The sequence below is a fragment of the Halichoeres trimaculatus genome, unplaced genomic scaffold, assembly GCF_033239565.1.
Source record: "Halichoeres trimaculatus isolate MK-OKI-2021-1 unplaced genomic scaffold, fHalTri1.1 fHalTri1_scaffold_18, whole genome shotgun sequence".
NCBI lineage: Eukaryota > Metazoa > Chordata > Actinopteri > Labriformes > Labridae > Halichoeres > Halichoeres trimaculatus.
In genome coordinates this window covers 15,859,649-15,878,115 of record NW_027437196.1, presented here as the reverse complement: position 1 = coordinate 15,878,115, position 18,467 = coordinate 15,859,649, and the positions used below count along the sequence as shown (strand labels likewise).

General features: G+C 40.1%; 1 protein-coding gene across 1 annotated transcript; it reads right to left on the bottom strand.

The window, feature by feature from the left end:
* Nucleotides 1-2,522: 2,522 nt before the first annotated feature.
* On the bottom strand, nt 2,523-17,998 carry LOC141807770 (uncharacterized). Its single transcript, XM_074693971.1, has 5 exons — nt 17,608-17,998; nt 16,993-17,094; nt 16,717-16,876; nt 10,084-10,216; nt 2,523-5,523 (listed from the first exon to the last, which is right to left on the bottom strand). The coding sequence occupies exons 2-5, from the start codon at nt 17,010-17,012 to the stop codon at nt 5,300-5,302; spliced, it is 537 nt and encodes a 178-aa protein (XP_074550072.1). The 5' UTR covers nt 17,013-17,094; nt 17,608-17,998; the 3' UTR covers nt 2,523-5,299.
* Nucleotides 17,999-18,467: the final 469 nt, after the last annotated feature.

The window sequence follows — 18,467 nt, the reverse complement described above, 5'->3', positions numbered from 1 at the left end:
AATTGTCCGGTCTTCACTTAGCACTTTGCAAATAAATGTAAATCATCCACTTTTCTTAACCACCTGCTGTTATAATCCTTCCACTCAAAGACTTTTCACTTGTGTTTGTCTGTTTGATCTTCTGTAATCTGTCTCCGTTTCCCTCAAACCACAGAGTGTGGAAAGCCGTTAATCTGGCATAAACTTCCTGATTAGAAGCAACTTTTAAAACGTTTTTTTCCAAACGGTTTTCTTTAGAAAAAAAAATGAGTAAAACCTTACAAACAAAGGGGGAAAGTTTAATACAAGATCAAGTTAGGTCACCTTCAGGATGGAAATGATTGGGAGATGAGGGTGGATGTTGGAGGTAAACTTATAGTGCCACAGGAAACAGTTTGCATGAGTCTGTAAGTTCTGTGGTCAGTCAGTCAAAAGAAAGGTCATTACATCATGCTGATGGTGCCATGTGAGGACTCAGTGGAGGAGGCGCGTGGAAGAAAAAAACAGAAACAGCACAGCCAGGTTGGAAAGTGAGGGTATGTCCAGCAGAGGTAGGGTGTTGAGGGTTCGTAGTACGATCAACTATCTCACTACTCCACTCCAGTAACAGCCTCGGTCAGATGGGAGACTTGTTTAAAAAGCCTAAGGACACGCGCTAATAAAAGAAAACCCCATGTTTGATTCCACACAGTCATTTATTCTCCTCACAGGGAGGACCCAGCCTGTGTGAGCAGTTACATAACGACTCCTGTGACTCTGGAGGAACCCTGATGATGTCATGAAGGAGGAAAGGGAAGGGGGCTGGGGGCTCAATTTTGGGCTGGAGACTGACAGAAGAATATACAAGATGCTGGGATGCATTTGGAGAAAAACTGGAATCATCAAAGAGATTACCAAAATAATGATGTGAGGGACTCACAACTCTCATCTGTTGTCCCCTGAGGTGGTTACACAGAGCTCACAAAATAAATAAATAAATAAATAAATAAATAACAAAGTAATCTTCATATTTAAACTGTAACAGTGAAAGGACTTCTTCATAAACTGACAAGTAAGTGTGTGCTGGGTAACATCATACTAGCTTAAAGATGAAGCTGAAGGTCAGCTACACTGGAAAAAACTGAAATCTTATCAAGTGTTTTTGTCTTATTTTCAGTAGAAAATATAATTTTAGACTTAATATGAGCCACATTTAACTAACCAGTTCAGAAACATGTCTTATTTCAAGTTGTTTAGACAAAAATTAGGTCTGGATTTCTTGTAACAAGTAAAACACAATCTGCCAATGGAACAAAATAAAGTAACTTGTTTCAGGATTATTATTGTAGTTATAAGCAAATTTTCAAGCCAATTTTTCTTGTTCTATTGAAAGGTATTTTTTTTACTTGTTTCAAGCAATTCAGAGCTTTTTTTTGTCTTCAGATAACTTTAAAAAAAAAATACTTAAGATTTTTTTTTTTTTTGTCGTTCTCTGCTTTTTTAAAAATTATTATTTTGTGCAAAGCATTACATAAAGGTTGTGACAAAAAATAAAATAATAAAAACATAAAATAAAAAAAGGAATAATATAGAAGAGAAGAAAATTTAAAAAAAGACATATTACAGTTATACGTTGGTAAGGCAGAGTATTATGTTCTAGGGTGTTTGTGCAAGGGTGTGTGTTATACATCTTATAATATAATAAAGTATTCATCTAAGTATGCTTATGTAGCTGAAAGGGAAAAGAGAAAGATAAGATGAAAAAGTAAAAAAAACATTTGTTCTGGTTTACCATAACTATTTAATGTAGAAAAAAAACAGCCGCATAATTAAAAAAATTGATAAAATAAAATAAGATAAAAGAGGTATGTGTCTTGAAGTATGGGAGTGCTGAATGTGAGCAGAGGACCAAAATATGAATCACTGATGGAGTATTACAATGAGTTACTGAATTTTATGAAGGGTTGCCATGTTGAATCTTTGGATTTAGGACTCTGTTTGGTGGAGGTGATCTCTGGGGTTTTTTTGTCACCTCAGGGGTCAAGTAGCAACAAAGAAAAGCAGAAAGCTGATGCTGAATTTTATGTTTGTATAGTTTTATTTAGAATCTTATTAATAATTTGGTGCATTTCTTCACAATAATGGAGAAAACGGGCAATTTGATACAACTAATAGAAAAAAAAAAAAAGGTAAAGTGATTTTGGACCCCAAAAGAGGCCCCTGAGCCCACCATTAAAACCACTGGTCTATAGGGCAGGGGGGGTCCAAAAATGAGTCGCATTAAGAAAAGTAGGATTAAATGTTTCAGGAGCCTGACCCACATTAAGGAACAGACTTAGGCCTTCAGTGAAAGTCTTAGTTTCTTAAATTCCTTTCGAGGGTGATCTGCTAAAAAAAGAACTGTATAAGCTCAAACACTATTTTAGGAAAGTGGACACAAATCAGGAAGTCTATTTTAGTTGTGGATTTATGGTTTGTTTTGAAAAAATTTGGATAATTTTCCTGACGGTTTAAAAGTGACTGTAAGATAAAAGCAAGACGAGCAACACTTCAGTATTATAAACAACAGTTTAATACAGAAGACGTATTTCACCTGAAAGAGACAAAAATAAACCCTCCACTCAACCCACAGAGCTACAGACTGGAGAGATCTGATATGTCACCCAGCATGGGAATGCACATGAAGTTAAACAGGACGTACATTACAGAGGAGGTCTGTAACACTGTGATTTAGATATAATGCTGCTGCTGTGTTACTGAGTCCACATTTGTACCTTGCAGCACCCGTTAGATTGTTTCACCACAGCAAGAAGGCAGATGCTCCACGATTTGTCATCACAATATGAAGGATTATCATTTAATCACGTAACATTTTTACATTTTTAACTCCAACCCTGTCCCCCCCCAACTTTTTCCAAAACATTTATAGTATGTTCACTTGGTTTGACTTTTTTCTCATGTGTTCAAAAACTATACACAGATTACTTTGTTGCTGAAACAAACAGGAAGGAGGGTCATGTGGGAGCATCTCCTTACAGGGTTATGTCCGGATTATGTGAAACGCTGCAGATACAAAAAGCAAAACAAGCAAGGATATGATCTTTCTCAAAGCAATACTATTCCAGAAAATATAAACAAAAGAAGAATACAAACTTTTCTGACCTCTACCAGCCCGTGGTAAGAACACATGAAGATGAAAGAGAACAGGAGCTGATGTTCACACACAGTTTTTGGTTAGTCTTCATGTTTTGGGAACGACAACATATTAGGAAACACAAAAAGCGCCACACTTTCAATTTGTCATCACAGGCTCATTTTTTTTTCAAGATTATGAGACATTTTTCTGGATTTTTATACATTTAGTGTGATATTTATCTTAATTTAATCCTTGAAATTCACAACATCACATCCAATTCTCTTAGTTTACAGCCACAGAAATTCATTATGTCCGAAAAGATTAAATTTCTGATGAACCCCAAAAGACCTTTTGTCCGATTCTTACATTTTTTCCGACAGTTTCCGACGTCTTTAGGCGTTTACGTGAAACTGTGAAGCCACTACGAACAAAGCCCAGCAGCAGAAGGTAATCAGCGTAATACAATGTCTTTCTTACTGCCATAGGGTGCTCATTTATTTCATCGTCTTGTCCTGGCTCACGTCCATTCACAGATCTAATAGGCTCTTGAATCACCTAATGTGCCGGTCTAATCAGTGTGATGTATTAAACAGAACCGGTGCTGCTAATGAGGTCATTACTTTTACATTTACTACATTCATTATCAAATATTTCTCCGCCGACAAACTTTGTCTTCAGCAACATGTGTGCTGGATTAATGAAGCGTTGATTGAGATAACAATTTGAAAAAGTTGAGACATCATTTGTTTAATGTGCAGATGCATGCTGCAGTATGCCGGATATCTAATTAGGCCGTGTACATCACACTGTTTCTGAGTTTCTGTTTTTCGAAGGGGATGTCCCACACGTTGTCTGTCAAGACAGGAACTCAACACCATCAAGCTGTTCTCATTTCACATCTCTAAAATGTTCCTGAATGATCAACCAAGATGATGACTTATGGGGCTTCAGTTTGGCTCAAGAGGTGAGATTATGTGCTCTATGAACAAAGGCTGAATTCCTGGAAGCAGAGGCCATGGGTTCAACTTCCACCCTCAAACAGTCACTGCACGTCATGCTCACTCTCCTTTCCTCATTTTTGAGTCTTTCCAATGAAGTTATGCATTGCTTTAAAGGTCCTTTAAAGGTTAATAAAAAAACAGATGGGCCACTGCTGCTAATACTACCCTTATTGGCTGGCTAACAGTAATATATTTGGAATTTACACCCCATTTACAATGTTAAATGGAAATAACAGGAAGCTATTGTTTGCTGTTATTAGACACAATCTAAAAGGAATCTCGTGGATGCGTATGGCTTAATGTCACCCTGACTTGCTTCACTTCCCTTAAATGGAGGGATGCTGGGAAATGAAACAGGGAAGAGGGAACAAGGAGATGAGTTTGAAGAGACAAGAAACAGTCATAGCTTTTCAGTTGTTGGCCATACATGAAGAAAGGGGAAATACCAACAGCAGTCTCCTGAGTGAAAGCACAAAAAACAACACTTCCTTAACTGTCCACTTGAGGATCGATCAAAAAGCTAATAAAAGCCATGCAGGTACATGTTTTTTAAGCTTCAGTAAAAATGTTCACAGCCCAGTACAAACACAGCTAGTACTGTTTTCATTACAGTTGGATGAATCGTTTTTCAACTCATCTTGGCATTTTAAGCAGCCTGGATGGTGGTGTATTGTTCCCTCCATTTAATCAACGTGCAGTGACTAAGTTTTGACTGCTCTTGAGCTATGAGTTCAACGTCAAGGTAAAATGTGTGACTATTCCAAGTTTTCTTAGATCTGTGAAAGGACTCAGCTTCAGACATTCAGTAAAAATCAACTTACAAACTGGAGGGGGAAAAAAAAGCACATTTGACTTGTTTACGCTCTCTGCGATGTGTCTCACTGATCCCCGCTGACCTCGCAGGTCAGGGGTATTCTCCTCATCCCAGCTGGAAGGCAGATTCTGTGGTCCTGACTGAGGCACACAGGCTTGCTGATGTCGTCTGTTATTGCCAAACTCATCAGATAACCACTTCTTTTAAAACAATACAAAGTAGAAAAACAACTTTTAAAACCACATGCGCACACATCCGCACACACATACGCTCGCATTCAAATAAACATCTCCTCTGGTGTGAGGAGAGTTAGGCTGGAAACGATCACTGAGGTTGAATGTACTGTAGGAAGGCAGTGCATGGAGAAGGCAAACTGGCATCAGGGATTGATTAAGTGGACCTGCTCTCTGGCTGGGACTCGCTGTGGCTCACTGGGCTGTCCTGTTGACTGATCTGTGTAGCTGGAGACAGCGTGTAGGGGGGCGGGGCTTCATTTACACTGATGCTGTCGCCCCCTCCTTCAGAAATCAGAGGCGTGAGACGAGAGGGACGAGCAGCGTCGGGCTCATCGCTGTGTGCACACTCGCTGTAGGGAGGCGGCTTCAGATCGTCCTCTGAAAGAAAAGAGGAGATAAGTCGTTCAGCTGTCTGATAAATGTATGATTCAGTTTCAGTGAGCTCAAGGCTTTTCAATAACCCAAGATAATAACAAAAGCATTGATGTTAACAATCCAGTAATTATTCTGCCTGGTTTACACAAGCACAGAGAGCTACTGTATCAAAACAGTCTTTCCAAATCCTCTCTAAGCTGGATCAACAACTGTGTGCTCCTCCATGTGACAGACTGTGCACCAGAAGAGAGCGCAGGGCGCTGATGTGCAGATCTCAAATGTGTGAGAAACCCCAAAATAAAAAGTGCTGGAGGAAAAAAAAGGAAACAAAAAGTGTTGGAAACTTTGAAGCATAAAGATTTGAGGGACAAAAATGGGAATGAGAACTGACCCCTGAGATGTGGACCCAGCTGAATCCTCCTGGCTGACGTCACTGAAAAACTCTTTGAACGTCACGCACACGTTTTTCCTTGTTTCTTGTATCTTTGTCAGATTTGCTTCCCTCTTAGTTAACTACAGCAGGGTTCACCTGCTCGCTGACGTGACGCATAATGTATTCGCTCGATTAAACAATCCCTTTATTCTCATAATGATGTTTTAGAAAACTTTCATTTTAGCCTTAGTTTGTAAACTTCATTTAAGCTGCTACAGAACAAAACATTTTGCGCAATTCACAAAAAGATTTCCGGATTTCTACAATGCATGGATATATGGCAATTTGTGACATCACTCGTCTCTTCCTTGTGCAGAGTAATGAAGCCAAGCATTGGTGAGGGCCATATTGGAAATTCTGACTCAAGAGGAGGGCTCTAAGCCTCCTCACTACCAGCTACAAGGTGCCAGACCTGTCAGCCCTGTGAGCTGTGCCTTTGATTAGATAAAAAAATGATGATCTCAATATCTCTTAACCGCGGAGTTGGAAAAAAAAATCACCTCCCCACAGTGTGTGTCGATAGAGGTGTTAGCGATTTAGACCCAGGCTGATTCTGAACCAGGCTGTAAATTGTTATTTTAATGCCATATAAGTCTGTTTTTGGCTTGGTGTGGATGTGGCTTCCAGTCTTTCTGCAGGCAGCCTGAGGTGGACTGTAATGAAATACAACTTTTAGCACTTCTGTGCACGCTTCATTTTTAAAACTGGGTGTTGCCCCTTTGGAATAACCTGGTGATGGATAAATTCAGAGAAAATCATCCCTGTGGTGCTGTTAAACTCTTTAGTATCACCATTAGGGATGGGTATTGATACCTACATTTTACATTTTATTAAGTTTACCAGTAAACAAATTTTGAATTTGTCACTGGATATGGATTTTACGACGGTGTATTACGCCCACTAAAGAAATAAAAAAAAACAAATTATCGAGAAAAAAACTCCAAATTTTCGAGTTTCTAAAGTTGCAAATTTACGATTTCAGAAAGTCAAAAATTTGCAAGTTCACAAAGTGGACAATTTATGACTTTATAAACTAGTAAATTTGCGTGTCAGTAAAGTCACAAGTTTCTGATCTTGTAAAGTCGTAAATTTACTGGTTTATGAAGTCACAAGTCCCAGATGTTAGTTGATGCACAGGGGATGCCACGCTTAAAAGATGCAGATGTTAAAAACTGAAAAAAGCTAAACTGAAAAAAGCTAAACTGAAAAAAAAAGAAACTTTAAAAAAAACAATTGTAAAATTGAAGGTTGTTTTGTGACAGATATGGAAGATATCAGATGTTTTCATGTGTCCTTCTACAATCTACTTGTTTATCTGTGATCTACTAAGAAGTCTGAGTGGACTGTAAACTGTTATTGATTGCTCTGGTCTCTGCTGTAGAAGCGCAAGATCGCCTGTCTACTTTTTTATTATTCCTTTTATTAAATGCTCCCAAGGAGGAAAGTTCAACAACTCGCCCTTTCGTTCGTGTCCTGTTGAACCCATACCCCATCCGTAAAGCTGGGAGATGTAACCATCTATATCCCTGCATCTGCCCGCTGCGTTGGACTTCTTGTCGGATAAATGCAAACACCTCCTCAAGTTTAGTGTGCTGCTTTCTTCTGAACAGCCCCATGGCACGACAACGTCTTTTCAGAGTCTGACTGCTTATAAAAATGTGATGACTCTGGGCCAAAACCAGTAGTATTTCCTTATTGCTGAGACCAACTCTAAAGTATAATCTGATGAGGCTGTCAATTCGGTCCATCTTGAAATGAAGTACATTATAATCTACACATTTGAAGCTACATACAGATCTTTGAGAAATCGTAATTTACTAGTCTATTATGTCGTAAAATTGCGACCTAATATACTAGTAGGTTTTTGAGTTCAATAAGTCATAAACTTGTGACTTTACAAACTCGAAAATTTCTAGTTTTTATCTCTAAAATTTTGCGTTTAATTTTTCAACTTTTTTTTTTCGATTTCTTAAAGTGGCCCTAATACGCCAACGTAGGATTTCTCTGAAAGTAAATACATAAAATTCAGCAAAACCTTTGCACATGACGCTAGGTCCGGTCTCCCCAATGTAATGTCAGGAATCAACCGGGGAATCGTTACGCGTAAAGGATAAAAATGCTGGTGGATTGAACAATTTCAAATCTGTTATTAGCAGGAACTAGTTATTGATACCTATCCATATTCACTGTGTAACAAAATGTTCCCGCATCAGTGAAACAGGAAGATTTTCACTTGTTTCAGCTCCTGCAGTCACCATGGCGTGGTGGCTGAAAAAGTATCCCTACAGACACTTTCTTTCTCCATCAATCAGCCTGTGATGAAAAGTTTCTTTAACCATTTTTTGTTTTCATGATAGTTAAAAATTAGTTTCTAAAAACCTGACAAAGAGCTACAGGAAGGAAGTCCGTTGAGCTGATGTCAGTAGATTCATGCAGATGTAATTATATACACATGCACTAGCACAATATGACTATTTCTGTACCCCCACGCTCTGTGGTATCTGAAAAAGGAAGGGGGGCTGCAGCATGTTGTTGAATTAGTTCTTTAAAGGTCACCTCTTCCACCCTGCATGAAACCACATCCTGCTTTCAGACTGAATGAACATTTCACATCCAGTGAGAAGCTTTTTCAGAAGACGGCCCTGCTCTTGATTCAAAAAGTCAACCTGCTTGACAAGCTCAGGCTGTCTTTCATGTTCTCAATGATGACATGCAGACAAAACTAACTGAAGCTTTCCATATGAATGACCCTGTAGTTTGGATAGGATGAGCTTTAAGCAGCAGGTTAGCTTTGTTTTCAAAAAGAGAACCACAAGACATCACACATGACTGAAATGAAAAACAGTACAGAACTGGCAAAGGGGGAACAAAAATAAGGAAGTGAACCAGAGGTAAACATGACAGCTGCTGAAGTATCATCAATGAGACAGACTTCAGCTGAAGGCTCGAGCCAGCACAGCTGAAAACAGATGCGTGTTAGCTAAGACTAAACTGACACAGAATGCATCAGGGGAACGTTTGGTCCACAAAAAAAGCCCTGAAGCTGTTCCCTTCTTCATATCTGGGTTAGTGACACAAAGTCCACTTTGTCTCTTTTAAAGCAGACAAAGTACTCTGTGTGTAAACACAACTGTGAGCTTAGGAAAGATGAATTTACCAATAAAAGTTATTCAGTGCAGAAAAAAACACCTCATTCAGAAAAGTATGTCGTTGTTACTGCAGCCCCTTACAAAGAGGGGAGCACATGTTCTGTTTTTCCAGCCTGGAGATCACTGCACTGGTCCTGATTGAGTAAAACCTGCTGGTGTTTGGAAAGGTGAGGCGTTCCAACCATTACACAACGTGATCAGAGTGCTGGATTAAGCACCGGGCTCTGATGTGTGTGTGTGTGTGTGTGTGTGTGTGTGTGGATGAAAGAGGTGTTATTTCAGACGGAAACACGGTGCATGCTACGATGTTAGGAGGTGACACTTCATGTGGTGGCTTCACGGTACACTGGAAAAAAGTGTTCTTGCATGTCAAAGCTGCAGAAGAGGAGGTGGGGACTGTAAGATCTCTGTGGGGGAAGTGTTTTCTCCCACAAACATTGGTGATTGTTTAAGGTGAACCGGTAAAGGTTCTTCAGCTTCTGCTTCTCTGTAATAAACGTCTAGAAAGGCTGTCACTGCTGCAGCTGCACACAGTGAACTCTGACGCAGAGGAAACGATGTACAGAATGTTCAATTGTGCGTAGATGACAGTGAAAGGAACCACGTGCACTTAACAGCACGTGAACCTGTGGCATGTTGTGAAATGGTTAAAAGAAAAAAAAAAACCTTGATCAGAAAAAAAAAAAACCTTTTCCACAGACATCTTTTACAGGGACCCTGTTTTTCCTATGTATCATACATGAACCTGACTTTACCAAACTGCGTTCCAAGTCACAAGGACATGCAACAATGTGAAAAATGTGTGTGGTCCGCCAAGTCTGCAGCTGACAGGAAATTATGAATGAAGTAGCTTTTCGGTGAAGAATAAAGAGGAAGCTGATGTATTCTACGTGGTAACAGGTCATAGAGTGTGAGTGTGAGTGTGTGTGTGTGTGTGTGTGTGTGTGTGTGTGTGTGTGTGTGTGTGTGTGTGTGTGTTACCTCCAGAGACTGCCTCATATGGTGGTGGCATGTCCAAGTGGGAGTAGGATGCAGCTGGTGGCAGGGCTGTGGATGGCTCCTCTATCGACAGGTCATCCTGAACGCCGTACCAACTCGGCCACACAGACGTTTGCTGTGGACGGAGACAGAAACACAGTTAATGAGAGCAAGAAAAGCAGAAGCACAAACATAACTAGAAAAGCACTCAGCAAGCATATTGTGATTGTCACCAACACTTTAGTCCCACTTTAATGTTATACTCCTTTTCAGCAGACTGCTACGATTTGGTGTTAGTTGCAGGTTTGTACGATAATTTGTTGCCTGACAGTGTTGACTGTTCTTGTATTGTTTTGCAAAGCAATCTGACCATTTATGGTGGAGTTATATACACATATGGTGAAAACAGCCCTATCTCACAATGATAAGAGATTCTTTGAAAAAACCCTGGATTCAGACAGTGATTCAGATCACCTCCAAAATTTAATCACTTCCTCCTTATCCCATTTTGAACATTTCCTGAAAATTTCATCAAGATCAGTTTGTTACTTTTTGAGTTATGTTGTTCACAGACAGACAAACTCTCCCAAAAACAGAACCTCCTTAGTGGAGGCAATAACAATCAAAAGCACAGAAATATGCTCCTGGAGCAGACTTGAATAGATGGTTCAATACTGAGACAAAAGTGGTCAATAAATAAAAACTTGAGCGCCTTGGCTATAACTCATGGTTTAAATGTCTATCAGCTGCTCCTAGAGTTTAACAATGACGGATGTCTTTCACTGTGTCCCTTAAAAAACACAAAATAATACAAAACCTTTAATTTGTCATCCTCACAATGTGACCTGACTGAATTTAAATGGTGTGAAAGCCTCAACATCATACCCAGGCCTCACTGGCTTGATGAAAATGTAAACAACTTCATGTCTTTTTTAATGTTCTTATTGCAATTCATTGAGAAGCTCTATTATAAAATAGCATGTGCACACACACACACACACACACACACACACACACATCTGCAGCACTACTTTCACTCCTGAGTCAACACTTCACCGCTGACTATCCTGCAAACACTAAAAATATACCAGCTAAGCCGGTTTGACTGCACACGTCTCAGAGCTCATCGCCGCAGGTTATGGTAATCATGATTTATAAACGCGCTCTTCCACTGGGTCTTCCTTTAAACTCTTCGCTCCAGGCAGGAATTGACGAGAAAGTTTAAACACTGCAGAACAAATTTCACTGAATAAACAAGACAATGTTCCTGGAGAGAAACGTGATACTGGAGGTGGAAGGAGGGCCGCAGGTTTTCTGTGTGTGAGCGCGTGTTTCCCCACACGAGGCTGACCAGCATGGAATGTTTTCACCCAAAACCTGGTGAGCCACGTTTTAACCCTTCATAGATGTGTTTACACAAAATGAAAAAGGCAGACTTCTGCTGTTGAACCCCTGACATAAACAGTGGTTGAGTATGTTATACTGGGCTGTGACGTAATGTCCAGCCCGATCATTTGGTTGGAACTAAAACATTTGCATGATCTAATCCCAGAGGAAGCAAAGAATGCTTCCCTTCATGTTGGCGTGTTCACTGAAGAAGCAACAGGAAGAAAGCTCAGAGGAGATTGTGATAATGGATGGATGTTCTTCCAGGCGGATGTCTTAATTAGTCCAAATTGCCATCTTGTTGTTGTGGGCGTGATAGAAAGCGATAAGGACAGATGGAGCACGAACAGACCAACCAGAGTTCAAAGTTGGCACCACAAAAACAACATCAAATAGATGATATTGTTGTTATGTTTGCATCATGGCATGTCTTTGTGCCCCAGACTGACTCTGCAAGGCTGGATGTGAGTCACGTCTGCTGTGTCTGTTAAAAACTCTTTCTGTAGGCCAAAAAAAAGGACAACAAACAAAGTTTTGTGAAATCGAACTGTTCAACTTTCCCCTCCATCCTGAGCCAACAGAAACCAAAGGTCTTTCCTCAAACGACCCTCTGGGTTCACTTTCCAGGTAGCCATGAGTAAGACAGTCCAAGAGGCTTAGTGAGTGATACCACATCAGGACTTTTTCCCCTCCTCCAAGTTTGATTCATTGAAGCTCTGGACTCTGGCCTTCTCGGCTTTCCTCCAGAATCTTTCAAAGCGCAGGGTTATGGATGACCGCGGGGCCTTCCTGCTGCACATTTCATTAAAATCCAAAAAGGGATCATTACATATGAAAGATGGCTGAATGAAAAGGGAGGAGGGGAAGGGGAGTAAGAAAATCGGAAGAGGAGGAAAGAGGGAGGAAGTAAAAGAGGAAGGAAGATAAAAACAAAGGAGTTGAGGCATAAGGCGTGCTGAGGAGGAGGAAGCTGTGGAGAAAACACGGTGACTGAGGGTCGCTGTACTGGCTTTTGGACGTGGAGTTGTTCTGTATACATATACTGAATGTCTGATAAGATAAGAAGATTTGCAAACTGAAAGTGGATTAGACTTTCCCTGAAATAGACAAATATTTCAGATAGCACACAGGATGTTAGAGCTGGTCTAGGGAAACCCAAGCCACATTGTTGAGAGTTTTTTCACAGCTGGGGCATTTCCTGTTGCAAGTATCCCAAACTGTGCCAGAAATATCCTCATCAGCACGTTGGATTCAACTACCAAGGAGACGACACCAAAGCTTCGCTGGTATCAACATTTACTGGAATCGATCGGCCGGACCTTTTGTGCTGACTTCCATTTAAACGCCTTATTTCTACGAAGAATGTGTTAATGTGATTCATGCGCAGTTTGCTGCAATAACTACTGGGAAGTGGGCATAAGTTCGAAGTAAGTCGAAGAAAACCATCTGAGAGAGCTGTTTCATATGATTCATGGAGCATATTTTAGGAAGGCTCTGAATCATTGAGAGTGCTTCCAGGTGTTTTAGAGAGGCAGTAAAGCAGAGAGGCTCTGGGGGAAACACAATCCTGATGACTGTCTGAACCTGTGGCATCGCCTGCGGAGATGACTCCATGGTGCAGAGGAGAGGCATCGCTGTCATATCTCCCAAAATATCTTCACGAAGAAGAGTGCAGTTAGGCAGAAGTTTAAGTGGAAAATAAAGAGAAGTCTGATTTTTTTTTTTTAAATGTGTGTCTGATTTTAAAATCTGGAACAGGAAGTGTGGAAAGCATGTGGAGTAAAGTTTAGGACAGAAAGGACAGCCATGACAGTCAAAACACTGATCAGATGACTTTTGAAGAAAGATCAGCTAAACCAGTCATGATCTTCAGGAAATTTAGCACACAACTTGTGATTTTCAAGAATCAGAGGATGGCAACTGAAACTAAACGCAAAAACCGACGCATGATAACAAGACAAAAACAGTTGATCCCTCTTAAGGATGGAACCCTTCACAAAATCCATGGTTCGGTTCTTAACACGGTTTTGTGGACATGGTTATTGGTTCGTTTCGGTGTACATTGTTGTCATTTTTAACACCCAAGATTAGGGCTGAACGATTTTGGAAAATAATGCAATTGCGATTTTTTCAGCCCAATATTGCAATTGCAATTTAGCATTCAATTCTCTTTTTTTTTTGTTTTTTTTTTTGTTTTTTTTTTTGTTTTATTTGGGGGGGGGGGGGGCATTTATGTTCTGCATTGTTCACATAACACAAGTTTGGAGTCATTTTATAGTATGACTAACACAACAAAACATACTGTTAACATTTAAACAAGTTTTTTTTGCATTTCTTAAATGAAAAAGAAAAAGGAACACTAAAAAATTACTGACCTCCAGTTGTCAGTAAGAGTAACAAACCATACAAAACAAAGTGATTACGGGGTATGGCTCTGCCAGCCACGATCATTCTACTGTACGGATCTTTGTAGCTCACAGGGTTTTTTTTTTTTGCCGGAAAAAAACAGCATTTTGACTTTTGCTGGTTTTAAGGGTGGACAAATACAAGTTACTTTATTCCCTCCGGGTCTGTGTACATGAAACTTTTTGTTTTTTTTTATTGTAGCCTTTGCAATTTGAAAATTGCATTCCATTACTTTGTGATGTAGGTTTAAAATCGATTAATTGTTCAGCCCTATCCCAGATTACCATAGACCCAAATAATCCACCATTAAAAATTATTTTTAATTATCTCGTGTATAGTCATAAAAACCTGAAAGAAGAAGGCTGTTTCCCATTTAAAACATTATTAAAGCTGAGGGAAGCATTGCTAGTTCCAACATGCCACCTCCTCAGTAAGAAAAGTCACTATTGGCTGCCCCATAAGTCACCAAAGTCACTATAGATGCTGCTGTGTCATTTGCATGTAACTGTCATGGACTCTGTAGGAGAGAGAAATAACGTGGGAGAGACAAAAAGCAGGTACATCACAACCTCATACATATGTTCAGAACTACAAATTAACTTTCTTCTGCTGATTCTTTTTTTGTTGTTGTTTTTATATGAAAGTATCAACCCTCCTCCTTTATCTGGGCTCGGGACAGGCATATGTAACCATAATGAGACACGCACTTGCATGATTTCATCTGCTGTGAGTGAGGAGGACTGTCTCTGTGTTTTGGATAGAGGAGAGGCTCAGGGTAGCACAGGCTGTCCATCGGAGATCAAAACACGCTTGAACTTCAGATTCTCCAAACTCCAGAAAAGTCGCAAGAAGCGTAGCCTTTAAAAAAACTTCCCAGAGGGCTCTGGAAAGTCGTTAAAGGTAACTACCAACTCTCTAAGTTGGCAGTACTCAGTCGCAGTTCTATCCTCCACTTTCTTACCGCCGTCATCAGAGCTCACACTGAATCTTGTTTGCCACAAGTTGTACGTTCATATGAAGAACGGAGAAAAAAAGATAGACTTGAACGGAACGAAGCACACTTGCCTGAACAGAGAGAGGGAAACCGAATGGATCTGATTTTTTTCATAAACTGTTCCTCCCCTATGAGAAACTAATAACTAACTGCTAGACCTGTTAATGTTAATACAATTTTATTTCATTACCAGAGACGTAACATCAATACAAGATAAGAAGTCTCATCTCATCTTGACCCTGTCATGAGTGCAGCACTTTGCAGCATTTAGCAAGTTTATGATCTTAATCATTTCTGTGTATTATATCCAGGAAACAGAGACATTAGTAACGCAGTGTGCTCCTTCTCGCTTTCTGTGTCTCTTCTGGTGATATTTGCTCAAAAGTATCTCACAGGCATGGTTCAAATTTGACAAACTAGTTCCAAGAAGACATGTCCAAGCCACACACTCACCACGACTTTCTCACTGAGTAGCTGTCAAAGCTCTGACTCGCCCTGCTGCACCTCTGACGTCAGGAAGGTCAAACAAACAAGGCTGAGAAATGTAAGCGTTCAAGTACACACCAGCCAGAAGTGCTTGGCTTCGAAAGCACAAACCTCTTAATATGTTACTGAGAGACAAGAGGCTTCTCTTGTCAATCTGTTCTGGGTAAAAAGACTGACTGGAAACCACATACTCACTTCAGTGAACAAACTTGCCTACAAAAATGTAGCACAACTGTGACCCTATTTAACTTTCACTCACTCCCACTAACACTTCTCAGAAAGGAGTCGAAGTTCATTTTGTGACACACCACTTTCAGTTTGTGGCTGTGGTACGTGGGCAGTTTCAGAGGAACTACAGATGCAATTCCCCTTTGTTCCCCACCATGTAGATTTTCTCGATTCTGTTTCATAAAGCTCTTACATGTTTCAACCATGGGATGAAAAGTAACATGAACCCCTTTTAAGGGCGCTGCTTTAGGAGCTTATTCACACTGTATTACACATCCTCAGATTAGAGAGCTGCTAGCTTAGCTACAATTAGAGTTGTTCAGATGCAAATACAAGTGCTGGACATGCCCCTCAATGCCATTCAAAGTAAGCAACAGTGTTTTGGCAAGTATGCCAAGCTATGTCACCATCCATAACATAATTTATTAGCCTAGAAAACAACAACTTCTCTCACCCAAATTCAATTTTGGGCTGCCACAGTGGATTTATTACAGCTGCCACTGGAAACTTCTGCTTTATAGCACAAGGAAGGCCTGACTTTGGGCTATTTATCATGTGATGATATCAAACAACAACAGTGTGGAGCAGCCGAGATGTAACATTGTTCACACTTTGGCAAAATAACAGCACTTTGACAGCATTTTCAGAATAGATGTCCAACCAGAAAAGCGGCAGTGTTCACAGTCTGTAAGCCTTCCGTTGGTAGGGGTTTTCCCATGTGCATGTGCTTTTCATGTTCTAAGCTACTGTATTTCTTTATGCATATAAGCCTTATGATATTGCATAAGAACTCACATGCTGACAGTATGTCAAAGAGAGGTGACAGAGGTCCATAGGACTCACTGTCCTGTGCCCCAGAGGAAAGGAGTCTGTTAACATGCTAAATTTAACAACTAACACTTGAAAATCGTCCATGCCACACAAACAAACAGTCAGTCAGTGCCTGACCTGTCGGCATCACTCTCTAAATAACTCACTGTAACTGTGCACTGTTGTATACTCTGTGTTAGTAAAATGTGTCCTGAAGGTTCAGAAGTATGTCAATGGTTTGCTGCTACATGAAAAGTCTGGAGCATGAAACAAGTTTGTGTTTATCCCTGTGTGGGAGTGAAAGTGGGGTGGGGGTCTGTACTCACACTCTGTCTCTCACACATCTGATGAAGGTAGGCCCTTCCTCCAACAATGACTATCTGAGCATTGCGAGGGTTGCTCAGGTATGCTGCAAGCTGTCTTTGTCTTGACCGGTACCAGCACACATAGAAGAATATCTTGATGATGATGAATATGATAACGACTCTGTAAACAAAATAGGGGAGGAGAAAAGGGGAGGGGAAATTCAACAGGTTGAGACACTAGTTTTTAAGTTCTGATATGATTTAAAACATGGTGCATTTATACAAAGTTATACTCACATGTACCAGTACAGCTCCATTTTCTCTGAGATGTCTGTCACTAAGTGGAGGCTCTCATAGCTGGGGAACAGCAAGTGATCCCTTGCCAAAATCACACCTCCCCTGGAAAAGGTAAAAAAAAATAATATTTAGAGTTAACAAGGGAGAAATGTCCACAGCTACAGTGGCGTATTGCATTCACCCAAAAAAAAAAAAAAAAAAAAAAAAAAACATCTTTCTGTTTCTACAACATAACTATCTCATAAATTAAGGATTTTTTTACATTTATTTTTGAATTTCCTGTTTCTGCGCATCTCATAAAAATAGCAAAATGAAAAATAAATTTATTTACGAGATAGTTCTGTCGTACAGGAAGATTCTTTTTTTCAAGTGAATGCAATACGCCACCGAACACAGCTTTACTGAATTGTAAACCATTAAATGTTAAAGCCAACACAAGCCAAACCATTTATTAACCAGAAAACCAAAACACCTCATTACAGGGGATGGGCTGAGTTACATGTTAAAGCACTTTCTGTTAACCTGAAACAGATGTTAAGTTAGCACAACACTTCTTCCTTTAACTTAGCCTAAGTTAGCTACGTGGACGTAAATGTATGAGACTTTTGTACTTACTTTCAATGTCTCCTGAGTTAGCTGTAAAGGTGTGCCATACCCAACCTCGTTTTGGGGATGTGAAGCGAGTTGGGCTCCAGTAACCAGCTGAGGCTAACAGCTAGTTGAGCTAGGCTATCGTGTAGCAGGCCACAACAACAACAGACGCCAACTCTATAAACCTCGGCCGCCAACAAAACAACTTAAATCAACAAGCTTCAGCGGTATACATTTTAAGAGTGATATTCAAGGCCTATGGCTACTTAGTACACATTCTATTCGTTCTCTTAACAATTAGAAAATAACTTAACTAGTAAAAGAGAGCTCAAGCCAGCGTTGATTGCCTTGCTCATCCCTGTGCGTTCAATGCTGCCTTCAGTCTCAGTGGGCGGCGTTCACAGCACTGCTGCCTTCACGGCGTACTAGGAAATAGTAAACATTCGGTGACTTTCGTATAACAACGAGGTTTTTGCTGCCGCAGACAAAACCCAGAAACAGTTAAAGTAATAATAAAGAGCAGTTACAGTTTGTTAAACCGTAGAAAAAAGTGGACGTGTAAACGCATACGGGTCAGCACAAGAGTTGATTACTCTTCACTTTTCATTCCAAGTCCATCGATTGAGTCATAAATCCGACGGCCATGAAAAGCACCGTCAAGTAGTTTCATAAAATAGAATACACTGGAATAAAAACAGCGGTTTTGCAACTGATTTAAGGCACCTTATGCAATCTTAACATTTCGGGAGCGAATGGGAGCATGTATTGATCAAGGGGCTAATATAAACATAACCATTGTTGATGTTAATTTTTTTTATGTCCTGTGATAACTTAGAAACTATACAACCCGCAATACTCCCATATTTATAATACGGGAAAGTAAA